We start from the raw sequence: 13,468 nt of genomic DNA on the forward strand, positions 1-13,468 counted from the left end.
AACAGATGGCCATCCGGCCTGTTTAAAAGTCTCCAAAGAAGCTTCCACCACACTCTGAAGCAGGGAGTTCCACTGTTGAATAGTTCTTATGCTATAGCAATTTTGATAAATGTTTTAGAGATGACCAGCTATTTAATAAATCTGTTTAACTGATGGAAATATTTTTTCAGTGGTTTATGTCACTGACTTGACTGACTATGACACACATAAAATCAAGTATGATGCGCACCAGACTCCCTTTTCATGGCCTTGAGTTGTTGTTTGGCATGGACAGTGGCTGCAGTTCTTTTTCTTGCACTCTGTTCATTCCAGTACTCCCGCCAGCGTCGTAGCTGAAAGTGGATGAAATGCCACATCATCCAGGCCTGCGAGAAGCACACCAGAAGCAACACACACATCCTGGGAGAAGACAAGAGAGATAGGCTGTTAATTACCTATGGCCCACCCGATAACTTCTAAGGAGCTATCAAAGGGATGCACCTCAGCCCTCAAAACAATGAAATAATCCTTATGGATTTAAGTGATCTGCTCCCAAACCATCTTTCCTTACTGAAAAAGGTACAAGACCACTAATCCAAATCTTTCTCTGTCCAACAAACTAAAATATTGGAAAACAAAGACATTTATTTTGATTTACAGCAAGCTATCCATAAAACCTTCAAAACAAGGCTTCTTCACAAAAAAATAATTCATTTACTGCTGTTGCTACTGTGAAGGGCAACTCTTTTAAAAAAATAAAACAAAGAATCTCATATTAAAGATATGTCAATCCTGTGCATTACCACATAAAAATAACAGCTCACAGTGTTTAGGAGTGTAGTTATCTGTGTAATGTACCTGATTATTTATTAGAAACATCATGCATTCCTGGGATAAAGAAACGGAACTAAATGAGAGGTTGAATGTCTCTCCATCACCCCATGGAAGAAATGCTTACCATCTATTCCCCAGGTAGCCTTAATTACTAGTAACAGCTATGTCAGAACAATCACAGAGCAAGATTTGCTAATAGAACGTTGGTTTGAAATACTAGCCAAGAAGGGTTCTTTAATATGTAACTGTGTTTAAAACAAGGACAGGAGACAGAACATCCAACCTTGCAGCTGGCTCCCATTCTAACTCACTGAAAAGGAGAACATACATTTGCTCCAGCCCTACTATAAATGCCAAATGGATGAATTCTAGGACCCCTATTCTCCTATGTGCTAAACCCATCCTTTCTTTTCCTGTTGGAAATAAAAACTGTAAGAGTCTTACCTCAAAAGCAAAGTGTTGAAATTTCCTTTCTCTGGGTCAAACACTTGGTTTTCTTCCCGAGCCAATCCAAAACCAATGACCAACACAGAAAGGGTAAGAGTGAAAAGCCGAGTGATGACAAACACCACCGCCCATGCATGGAACCTTAGAAACAGAAACAGGAATTAATTTCACTACTAGCAACTGCAAATCAAAACGTACTGTGTTCTTGTGTGGTCCTATAAATCACCAACACAAATGTAGCCAGAGGTAACATTCAGCTTCTGCATCAAAATATCATATAAATCAAGGTAATTGCCCTTGGCTGCTGATTATGGAGATCCACCAATAATAAGCACGGATCTAAAAATTTTAGGACTGAAAACCAAATCATACACCTAGAATCATAGAGTTGGAAGAGACCACATCTAAAATACGTTATTTAAAACAATCACCAGATGGCATTCGCCTTTTACTGTTCCCAAAGATTTCGCTATCCCAACACACAGTTAATGCAATCCCATTTGGGGGTTTAAACCCACAGTTTAAAAAGCTTTGGTCTAGCCCACATTTTACTAGTTTCTTTTGAGAATATCATGAGGGACCTTGTCAAAGGCCTCACTGAAATTGCAATAGGCTATATCACTTCATCTAACAAGCTTGTAACCCTAACAAAAAGAAAGTTTGCCTGTCATGACCTGTTTTTGAGAAACCCATGTTGACTTTCAGTGATCACACCATTCTTTTCTAAGTGGTTACAGACTGCCTCCTTCATGATCTGCTCCAGAATCTTTCCTGGTATGAATGTTAGGCTGACTGTACTATAATTGTTTGGGTCCTCCCCCACCCCCACCCCCACCGCCTTTTAAAGATGGAAACAACATTTGCCCTCCTCCAGTCTGTTGGAACTTCTCCTGTTCTCCAAGAATTACCAAAGATTATTGCCAGTGGTTCTGAAATTGCTTCTGTTACTCCTTTTACCCTTGTATGTGATTAATCTGTCCCTGGAGGCTTAAATTAGCCAGGTATTATGGTACTGCCTCTATATTTATTCTGTGCTACATCTTCCCTACTGCATATTTTGCTCCATCGTTGAGCACTGGTAACCTTTTGAGTAAAGACTGAGGCAAAGAAAGCGTTGAATAGTTCTGCCTTTTCTCTGTCCCCTCTTAGCATTTTGCCATCACCTGTATGCAGCGGCACTATCATTTCCTTGTTCTTTCTTTTGCCATGGACCAATCAAGCCCTTTTATGGTATTAACTTCTTTATCAAGCCTCATTCTGTTCTAAGGCATTTCTAACTTTCCCCTGCGTATGCTGGCTATTTGTTTGAACCCCTCATTGGTGATTTCTCCCCTTTTCTATTTATTGTACATGCCCCTTTTAAATTTTAGCTCAATTAAAAGATCCTTAGACATCAATTCTGGGTTTTTTTTAGGCACCTGCCTTTTTCCCTCTCATTGGAACTGTTTGAATTTGTGCCTCCAAAATCTCACTTTTCAGAAACTCCCATCCACCTTGAACTCTCTTTTAGTATTCCCAACCATGGGCTCACACTAGGTTTTCTTCTAAGTTTACTAAAATTAACTTTTTAAAAGTGTAGAATGTGTGTCTATGCTTAACTTCCTTTCTCTGCTGCATCACAATCTTGGTTACTCCTGCCTAAGGAACCTACCACTTCTATCCCATATATCAAGTCACCACCTACGTGTCTTTTTACGAGTGCCAAGTATTTCATCTGTTATAATATCCAGAATATATAGAAAACAACACTCCCCCAGTTCCTAAAGGAAGCTACTGGAAAATGAAGGTGCACATTTTGTACAATTTGTATGAAAGCAGGAGGGAGATGAGCTTATTTATTTATTTATTTGCAGGACTTATACCCCACCCTTCTCACCTGAGGGGACTCAGGGCGGCTTACAGAGTTTGGCAAAATTTAATGCCCAAAAACACAAACATTAAAATCAAAACAATACATAGAAATCAGTTAATAATACTATTAAAATACATTATAAAACCTTAAAAGTATAAATCCATTCATCCAGAACCTTGAGCATAAACTTGTGTACACTTCCTACACATATTTACCAGGTAATTGTCCAGGATGTGGCTATTGCCAATGATGAGCACCCTTTGCTTAGTACTGTTAGCTCATTGAGCCACCAGCTCTATAAAGAAGAAGGAATATTTGGCTGGTGCTCTGCATGGATTAAGGGGTAGGGGAGTTTTTTACTTCCACCTGCTTTCCTGCCTATATGCCTTACTTTAATAGTAAGTACAGCAAGTAAGCTGCTTTCTCAATTTTTTGAAATAGAAAAGTAACTGCAAAAACATACTCTGATGAAAAAGCATACTAATTTGGGGAAAGGAAGACCAAGAATATTTAAGCAGAGAATCCCAGAATTCCAAGATTTGCATCAGATTTAACAGGTGAATAAAATATACAACTCTTATTGTGAGAAGCCTTCAGCTTATTCAACAATTTTATTAGCAGCTATCATTATGTAATTTTAAATCCAAAACACAAGAGATACTGAAGTGAAGACTCTGCCTGTGGAATCACTGAAAACTTTGCTAGTCGCCTTCAGAAGCTGTGCCTAAGCATGAAAAGGAAAGGCGTATCTTCAGTTCAAGCACACTCCAAAGAACTTACAGCTTTTCATTGTTTTCATCTGTGAAATAGAAAAGGCGAGCCATGTGGAAGAGGAATTCAGCCACGTACTGCAGCAGCAGCAAGATTAGTCCCAGGCGTGTGAGGCTGGAAAAATGGAAGACAAATGCTTAGTCTGATAAAGTGACCAACATTTAGTGAACTTTCTCCCCAGCCATACCACTCTGGCCAGCCCCCTCCCCAATATTTATTCCTAATGTCAAGATGTGTCTTGATCAAGATAGTTTTATTTTAACACGCACTTTACAACGCAACGCTAACAATACACAAACAGTAAAATCTGCAGAAATCAAGTACATATGCATTTGTAATGTTTGCTAATTCTGTAGCGTGTGCTATTTTCTCCAAAGAAAGTAGCACTCACCACACGAGACTCCACAAGCCCTGCAAGGACACATAATTAAGTTCCAATTCTATAACAGTACTAGCTGTGCCCGGCCACGCGTGGCTGTGGCATTGTCTGGTGGTGTTGGTGAGAACTTGTTGAGGTAGTGGTGGTATTGAATGTCTGTTGTATGGTTGTCTTTATGTTTAGTATACATTTGGTTGTTTGTGTACTGTGAAAGAGGGGGGTCTATGTCCCTGTGTAGTATTGTATAGTATTTATACGTTGTCCATGTGTTGTGAATGCTTGGATTGTGTCCTGCTGCATAGTAGAAAGGGTTGGGCTGGATGGCCCTGAGGGGTCTCTCCAAACTCTTGGATTCTATGCTGTTGTTGTTGTTGTTGTTGTTATTATTATTATTATTATCATCATCTTCATCATCATTATTATGTAGAGGCTGGATGGTCATCTGTCAGGAGTGCTTGGATTGTGTCCTCCTGAATGGTAGAAGTAAGTTGATCTGGATGATCCTTAGGGGTCACTCCAAACCTTAGGATTGTATGATGTTGTTGTTATTATTATTAGTATTAGTATTGAGAGGCTGGGTGGCCATCTTTTGGGAGTGCTTGGATTGTGTCCTGCATGGCAGAATTGGGTTGGACTGGATGGCCTTTAGGGGTGTCTCTAACTGTCTGATGCTATCATTCAATGTGTATTATTATTGTACAGATATTGGATGGCCATCTGTCAGGAGTGGTTGGATTGTGTCCTCCTGCATGATATAAGGAAACTGAACTGGATGATCCTTAGGGGTATCTGCTAACCTTAGGATTGTATGATATTATTATTATTATTATTATTATTATTATTATTATTATTATTATTATTATTATTATTGAGAGGCTGGCTGGTCATCTGTTGGGAGTGCTTGGATTGTATCGCCCAATGGCAGAGTTGGGTTGGACTGGATGGCCTTTAGGGGTCTCTCCTAACTGTCTGATTCTATGATTCGATTTGTATTATTACTGTGCAGATTTTGGATGGCCATCTGTCAGGAGTGCTTGGTTTGTGTCATCCTGCATGGTAGAAGCAAGTTGAACTGGATGATCCTTAGGGGTGTCTCCTAACCTTATGATTGTATGATATTATTATTATTATTATTATTATTATTATTATTATTATTATTATTATTGAGAGGCTGGCTGGCCATCTGTTGGGCGTGCTTGGATTGTGTCCTCCATGGCAGAATTGGGTTGGACTGGATTACCACAGTAATTATTTCATATTACAGTAGAATCTCATTTATCCAACATTCGCTTATCCAGTGTTCTGGATTATCCAACGCAGTCTGCCTTTTAGTAGTCAATGTTTTTGTAGTCAATGTTTTAAATTCATTGTGATATTTTGGTGCTAAATTTGTAAATACAGTAATTACAACATAGCATTACTGAGCACTGAACTACTTTTTGTCAAATTTGTTGTATAACATGATGTTTGGCGCTTAATTTGTATAATCATTACCTAATTTGATGTTTAATCGTCTTTTCCTGAATCCCTTCTTATTATCCAACTTATCCAACATTCTGCCGGCCTGTTTATGTTGGATAAGTAAGACTCTACTATATATTTATAATCTTATATTATCTGCTTAGAACTGGATTATATGAGGCCCCTTCTACACAGCTGTATAAAATGCACACCGAAGTGAATTATCTGGCAGTGTGGACTCAAGATAATCCAGTTCAAAGCAGATAATCTAAGATTATAAATGGGTAATATAGCTGTGTGGAAGGGCCTTGAGTCTACACTGCCATATAATCCAGTTAAAATCAGATAATCTGTATTTTATAGGCAGTGTGGAAGAGGCCTAAGTGAGGCCTAACTCTGCCTGTCCCCTGGGCTGAGTGGGTTGCTAGGAGACCACGTGGGCGGAGCTTAGCCTTCTAACAGGCAGCAATTGGATAAAAACAATTATTCCTCTCCCTCTAATTAGGACTTTATTTTTCTTTTCTTTTTGTTGTATGAACGTAGAGGCATGGATGAGGGGTTGTGCTGCCAAGTTTAGTGTTTCTGGGATGTGTAGTTTTGTTGTTTTGTCCTAGGCTGAAATTTCATTACCCTTATATATATATAGATGCAGGAGCTTCTCGAGGTGATGGGGCTACTTTGTTCCCGAAGAACGTTTGGTATGCCCCCATGCAGGCTACATAGCCTGATATCCTAGCCAAGAACGAGGTTGATGAATAGACATTGTAGTCCTGATTGTCCAGCTTCCCCACTCTTTATTTATAGGCATTAAATGGACTTATTGCAACATCCTGGACTATAATGTGAGTTGACTATGATGTGTTCTATCGAGGGTGTTTCATAAGTCAGTCAAGGGAGGTGTCATCTTTCCCCTCTTTCCTCCTCTTCTTTAATGGTTCTTGTGCGTGAAAAGAGTAATGTTCGCGTGAAGAAGAAAAGGCTTTCCTTAGACAGCATGGCCCCAGACTGAGTGCACAAAATCAACTCAAACTAGCTCGAGGTGCTCAGATGGCACAAAAAGCGGAGACTTTGAAAGGGCTCCTTTGCCCCTTCAATAAAAAAGATAAAGAGGAAAAAGCAATCTTTTAAAAAAAATGAAAAATGGGTAGCAGAAAATAGGAACAGAAAGAGAAATAGATGTAATAAGGTAAAGCTTGAAAAATGTGAAGAGACCCATGATGGGAGAAGCCAATTCAGTTTCATTAAAAAGTGCAATCCTGAGCAATGACAGGAGAGCCAAGGATCTGCTGTTCCCTTGTTAACAAGCAAGCTATCCAAGCTTCCATAGGAACAAAGTGCAAAAGTTTGGAAGGTCTCTTATTCTTATCCAACAAGATTAGAAAATAATGGAACAGAGAAAAGGGCATCTCTGAAAGATGTTGGAAGTTCTAACACGCTTATATTGCATCTCACAACTAGCCTGGACCTGATCCATGTAAGTTTCTGAATTGTGCCCAAAAACAGAAGAGCTACCAGTGGGGCTTTACAACAAGGGGGTTATGTGCTTCCTTTAGCTACCGTACCAATCTGGTAGCAGTTTTTTAGGCCAAGTGAAGTTTCTGAACACATTCTGGAAGATGCTTTCAGTCTCCTTGTGGAGAGAAAAAGCAGGGTATAAATAAACATAATAATAATTAATAATAATTTCAAAGGCATATAAAGCACATTATAGTATTCTGAACAGGATGTAAACAAAGTGCTACTTTTCACAGCCAGATCAGACTTCTGCAAGAATGCGTACAGTTGATGCACTAGCCCACAGGTCACTATCAAAACCTGGGACCTCCAAGCTCAAACAGATTCAAGAGTACATGCAAACCTCAATTTCGGGGTGACTCACCTAGCACAAACTGAATTAACATTCCAAAGTCTGCCTTTTAAAGGTTAACTCACCTAGCAAAACTGAATTTAACAAAATGCAAAAAAGGGGGGGAAACTAAAATATTTTTATAAAGTTGCAGATATGCTTTTTAGAAGAATATGAGCTCAGAAGCACTTACTTTAAGAGGTATGCTCCAGCTATATGCACCAAATAAAGGCTGATATATTGCAGTTGACGAGGAATCTCCTCCTGGAAAACAAGAAAAAAAAACCCAATGAGAATTCTAAGCCACCATAAATGGGTGCATAGCCCTGGCTACTCCCAATTAGATTTTGAAGTTAGATTCAGTACTTTTACAGATCTCCCATCAACACAATAGGTGCACCAGTACATGAAAAGGCTATAATTCCAGAAGGAGTCATTTCAGTGTAGTACTGATAATCTGGAGTACCTAGAGCTAGTAAACAAAGACAACTAGATACATTTCATACCACATTAGAATCTGGATAAGAACTTTGAAAGACATTTTCAAAATTCATTCTGCAAAGGAGACAATTAATTTGTGGATGTTCTTGTCTCAAGTTCAACATTTGATACATTCTTTCATCTGAAATATTGAGGGTCCCCCCCCCCCCCACTCAAATTTCTTTCCAAAGGCAATGAAGATTTCCATGTATATAAATGAGCTGGCTGGTGGTAGAGAAACATACTTCTTCTATCAGTTTAACTGGTTTTCATACTGACAGAAGAGGGAGAGAAGGCACTCTCTTAGCTGTGCTAACACATGTTGTAGAATGCATTTCATTGCTTCCATTAGCCTACTATAAGCCTAGTACCCTGTTTTTCAGAAGGAAGACGGGTTCTTTCTGCAGCCAGCATTAAGCGAAAATTTTAGGCTTGGAACCTGGCATTTGTTTAAGTTGTTTGGCATTTCATATTAGAGACACCACATGACTATACATCGTGGGACTGGAGCATTCATGAATTTTGATATCCACAGAAGGTTATAGAATCAACCCTCAGTGTATTATGTGTTTTTGTCCATTTAAATTATAATGGATCTTCATCAGAAAAATTTACGAATAACACACAGCACTCCAGTTTTTCTTAAACTCAACTATATAACCCCTCAATTCTGTAGACTAGTGGCTGCGAACACAAACCCAATTCCAATATCCTCTGAAGATGCCGGACACAGAAGCAGGAGAAACATCAGGAGAAAATGCTACTAGAACACAGCCATACAGCCTAAAAACCACACAACACAACTGACCCAATTGCCCAATTGAGTAAGTTCTTCATTCATTCTCAGTGGAAGTCCTGCCTCTTTAGACTATATGCTTAGAGAGAGTAGAATTATCAAAACAAACCTTCAAACAATTCATTCTAATTATTAGCCTTGATCCACAAAACACAATGTCATCCTTTTTTTGCCTCTGCACAGACTGAACTCCAGAGAATCCGACAGAAGCTCCATCACTCTGAGATATCATTTTAGAAAAAGTGGTCTATAAATATATTTAGTTAATCTATAAATATGTAAATAAATACACAACTGATTTAAAAAGAATTCATTGGTATCCAATTCTAACACAATGCCTATAAAGCAAAACTCCAACTCTATGTAACAGGTTGGAACTCACCTTTCGCACCTTCTGGAAATACAGTTCAGGTAGTGCATGCAGCCAATAGGACAGCTGGCAAAGGTAGAAAAACTTCACCTGGAACCTATTATTTAAGAATATCAAAGAGCATCATGATTTATTTTACTCATTTACAGCAATCAATACAACATCCCAGTTAAATATTTTTATATTCTCTTACTTAAATGCAAGGTGACCTGTCTCAAGTTCAGATGCTGCCTTGACTCTCTCCTCTCCTCTTCCAGAGACTGAGAGGAGGAGGAGACACGTTGTTGCAGAGAGCTCTCCAGAGAGCACTTGGCAGCCATGTGTCCCTGCCTTGGCCCTCCTCTTAGCCTGAGGAGAGGAGGGTTGAGGCAGATGAGGGTTAGAGCCCAAGGGCCCACAGGCCTAGGTTTGCCCATGCCTGGTATATAAGATAGTTGTCTTCAATGTGAGAACTGTAACTTAACTCTTATTAAAAATGGAATCATCTCCTTCTCTGAATAGAGTGCTGAAAGCCAAGAGATTAGTCCATCCTGGAAAAACTGAAAGAACCATTCGCCCTCATAATGCTTTTCATTGTGGCACTGTATCTGGCCTTTCTGAATGCTTAAGTGGAAAAATGGCAGTGGTTGTATTTCTAAAGATTAATTTTTTGACAGTACAGTATTTAAAAATGGAGGGTAGCATAGAATTGTTTAGTTTTAGTTGACAGGGGTGGGGGAGTTATGGGGAGGGAATATTATGGGATTATTTTGGGTTTTGTTTTCTATTTCAGTGTCTATTATTTGTTGATTTTCAAATTGTCAGATTTGTAATGTTCCAGTAAAAACATTTGACTACGACTCTGGACACCAAGATTCAATTCCTCATTTAGCTACAGAAACCCACTAGGTGATCTTGGATGAGTCATACACATTCAGACCCAGAAAATCCTGTGAGTCTTTGGATACCATAAGTTAGAAACTACTTTAAAGCACACATATATTGAATAATGATGCCCAGAGAATTCCGGTTTTGGAGAAATGCAGGAATACCGTAAAACATATGCATCTTGCTGGGGGTCACACACTTTTATTAACAACAGCATGAATAAATGTGTCAAGGACATCCAAGTTTTTCACAGAGGTATTCTAAGCAGTAGTGCTCTCTGGGGCAAGTATAGGGTTAAATTATGTATTTCACCTCTAAATTTCTATGAGAGATAGCTATTTGGAGTACTACTGGGGACCAGTCAGTCAGAATAACTGACTTTATGAAAGCTCTAAGATCTGGAATAATATTAAAGTAATACTGTGATTTAAATGCTTTAAGGAAAGAGATCACAAAAAGCCAAATTCTTGTATCTGCTAGAGGTTGCACTTCTTCGTTCCTCTTTTTAAAAAAAATTGTATTGGTTTTATAAGAAAATGGAGGGAGAGGAACATATATAAGATCACGTGAAGATCAAAAGATCAAAATGCAGTTGCAAATTAAATCAAAACAGAAGAGGATCAAGTATTATTTGACAATACATCATTCTACAGACCTACATTAATAGTTGGAGGGAAATGTTTTTCTGTTCCCATTTGTTTAAGTGATATAAGAAATAACGTTTCTTGATTTTCAAAAAACAAGGCTAAAAAAACATTCAAATATTCACTATCACTAATAGTTTCTACTTAGTTAGGCTTTTTTTCCAGTAATGCCACATAGCATCTTTTTTTTTTCTATTCCACTATTGAAGATCTTACTGTATTTAGTAAATTACCAACTGATCAGGGAAACTCATAAATTAAATTAGGAGTGTGTGAGACTAGTTATTGCTATAAAACTGAAAAACTAAATCTAGTTCTCGTGAAGATCTATGGTTGTGACTTAGATTTGTTATAATACATTTGTAACCAAAAGCAATTCAATAGTGGGCATAACCACCATGTCTGGATGAGATCCTACAATCCCATACCCATCCACTCTGTCTCCAACTCCAGCTAGGTAGATTTGACCCTCCACTTTCACAGGGGTTAGAAGTGACCATGCCTTTCTCCTGTCCCATCCCTCCCCAATCCCACCCACATAAAGTGACCCAACATGCAAACCCTCTTCCCATCCCAGTCTCTTTCCTGCCTGTGTGAGATAATAGGTGTGTACCCTACTCCTCTCCACGCAATCCCTTCTTGCCAATATGAGAGACTTAGTGAATAAACACTTGGCCCCACAATGCCAACAGTTTTATTTCCTCCAAACAATAGTGTCATTAAAGATCCTGTTAAAAATGGCATAAGGCGGCATCAGAGACAGCAGCAAATACAGCAGCTCACAAAAAAATCTGCAAATGCATGACTCATAAATGTGGAAAGCTAGATGTACTATTCTCCAATGTTTACACAGATTGGTTTAGTTGGTCCTAGGATTCTAACTAACCATTCTTAATTTCCACATGCTAGATACGGTCCCAGTTTTAGGAAATTTTGAGATAAAACACGTTAAAACTTTAGTATTCTCCTATACATACACAAGTAATTCTTCAAATAGGAACAAAAAGAGTGAATAGCACTAGTAAGAGGAAAATTTCTAAAAAAATCAACTGTAGCTTTTGGGAGCAACAAGCTGCATGAAATTATACAGCAGATAAATAAAAATATATTTCTACATAAATGAAAGTCTTCAATGGAATTAAAGTGGTGTTTGAAGTCTGAAAAGTGTCCCAAATTATTGTTTTTAACACTAGCATGCAGCTATTCAAGATAAAAGTAATTCAGTTCCCCTTTGGAAGGATTCTGTTTGTGATAAAACACAGTTCACTGGAGGGAGCTTTGAGATAATTTTTTAGGGAGTGAAAAAGCTATAGAAGCATTTGATGCAATATTATTGTTATCATCACTATGTTCTCACTAATATAGGCAAACTAAACCAGGAGAAAGGAGTTGTTTCATAGTATATAGGTTACTCTATGGCTACTTACGGGAGATGAATATGAGGGTAGCTCTCCCACAGACTCTTGGGATTTGATAAGTATCCTTCCTGAATAGAGAGGGAGGGGAAAGGGGAAGATGTTCAAAGTAAGTCAGCAGCCATATTTTGGTTTAGTAACAACCTTCCTAAGTTCTTCTGGGTCATACTGAGGCAAACTAATGATAGGCAAGCTCTCCAGACATAACATCTCTAACAGGTAGATGTCTTGCCTCATTTAGAAAACATCAAGAAAAGGAGACTCCTACAAGTCTCTAGGCATTGGTTCCATTGCTGAACTGCTCTATCAAAAAGTCCTTCTAATATTTATTCGAAATCTACCTTCCTGGAACTGCCCTCTGAAGGAGTAATGAACAAGCTTCATATCTCTTATAATCCTCTAAATACACCCCTATTTGTCTATATCCTTAAAATAAGGTGCTCATAATTGAAAACAGTACTCCAAATGAGGTCTGACCAGCACAGAATAGAGGGCAAATAAACTTCCTTAGAATCATAGTGTCGGAAGAGACCACAACGGTAATCCAGTCCAATCTCAAGCCATGCAGGAATACACATTCAAAACATTTTTGTCAGATAGCCATCCAGTCTCCATTTAAAAACCTCCAAAGGAGACTTCATGGCAGCGTATTCCAGTGTCAAACAGTTCTTACTGTGAGGAAAATCCCTAATTTTCAGGTGGAATATGTTTGGTTGTAGTTTGAATCCATTGACCCTGAATTTCTAAAGCAGTAGAAAATAAGCCTGCTCAGTTTTCAAAATGACATTTTGTCATGTGTCCTCTTAAACTTTCTCTTCCCAGGCTAAAGACATCCAGATCCCTAAACCACTCTTAACAGAATTAACAACAATCCCAAGATTCACATGTAGTACTGCTGAGCCGAGAGCTCACCATTCTATACCTGTGGATTTGGATTTTCTTGTTGAAATGCAAGATTTCACACTGTCCCTGTTAAATTTCATTTTATTAATTTCAACCCGGCTTTCTAGTTTATCAAGAACTTATTGCATTCTGCTCTAATTTCCAATGAGTTAGCCACCCTTTTAATTTTGTATTATCTGCAATTTTGATAAGGATTCCATCTACTACATCATCTAAATAATTGAGAAAAATAATGAAGTGTGTCAGCCCCAGGTCATTCTGAGAAAACAGATGGAGTCCATTTCTGTTTATTAAAAATTTATTGTTCTGTAATAAAAGGAAGGAACTGTTAAAACCAGCTCTGAGTATTCCCTGCTTAAGAAAAGGCCAGGTTGCTAACCTGTAACAGTAGTTCTTTGAGTGGTCATCTGTGTGGGCCTCCCAT

General features: G+C 38.4%; 1 protein-coding gene across 2 annotated transcripts in view; it reads right to left on the reverse strand.

Moving 5' to 3' along the window:
* The window catches only part of tram2 (translocation associated membrane protein 2), a 40,083-nt gene that overhangs the window by 5,396 nt on the left and 21,219 nt on the right, over positions 1 to 13,468 (reverse strand). For both annotated transcript variants that reach the window (XM_003215200.4, XM_008114450.2), the window contains 6 exons: positions 12,154 to 12,212; positions 9,228 to 9,312; positions 7,763 to 7,833; positions 3,893 to 3,997; positions 1,258 to 1,401; positions 230 to 399 (listed from right to left, as the gene is read on the reverse strand). In XM_003215200.4, coding sequence (XP_003215248.1) covers positions 230 to 399; positions 1,258 to 1,401; positions 3,893 to 3,997; positions 7,763 to 7,833; positions 9,228 to 9,312; positions 12,154 to 12,212 — 634 coding nt within the window. The remainder of the gene's footprint in view (positions 1 to 229; positions 400 to 1,257; positions 1,402 to 3,892; positions 3,998 to 7,762; positions 7,834 to 9,227; positions 9,313 to 12,153; positions 12,213 to 13,468) is intronic.

The sequence above is a fragment of the Anolis carolinensis genome, chromosome 1 (genome assembly GCF_035594765.1).
Source record: "Anolis carolinensis isolate JA03-04 chromosome 1, rAnoCar3.1.pri, whole genome shotgun sequence".
In the NCBI taxonomy this organism is placed as follows: Eukaryota; Metazoa; Chordata; class Lepidosauria; order Squamata; family Dactyloidae; genus Anolis; species Anolis carolinensis.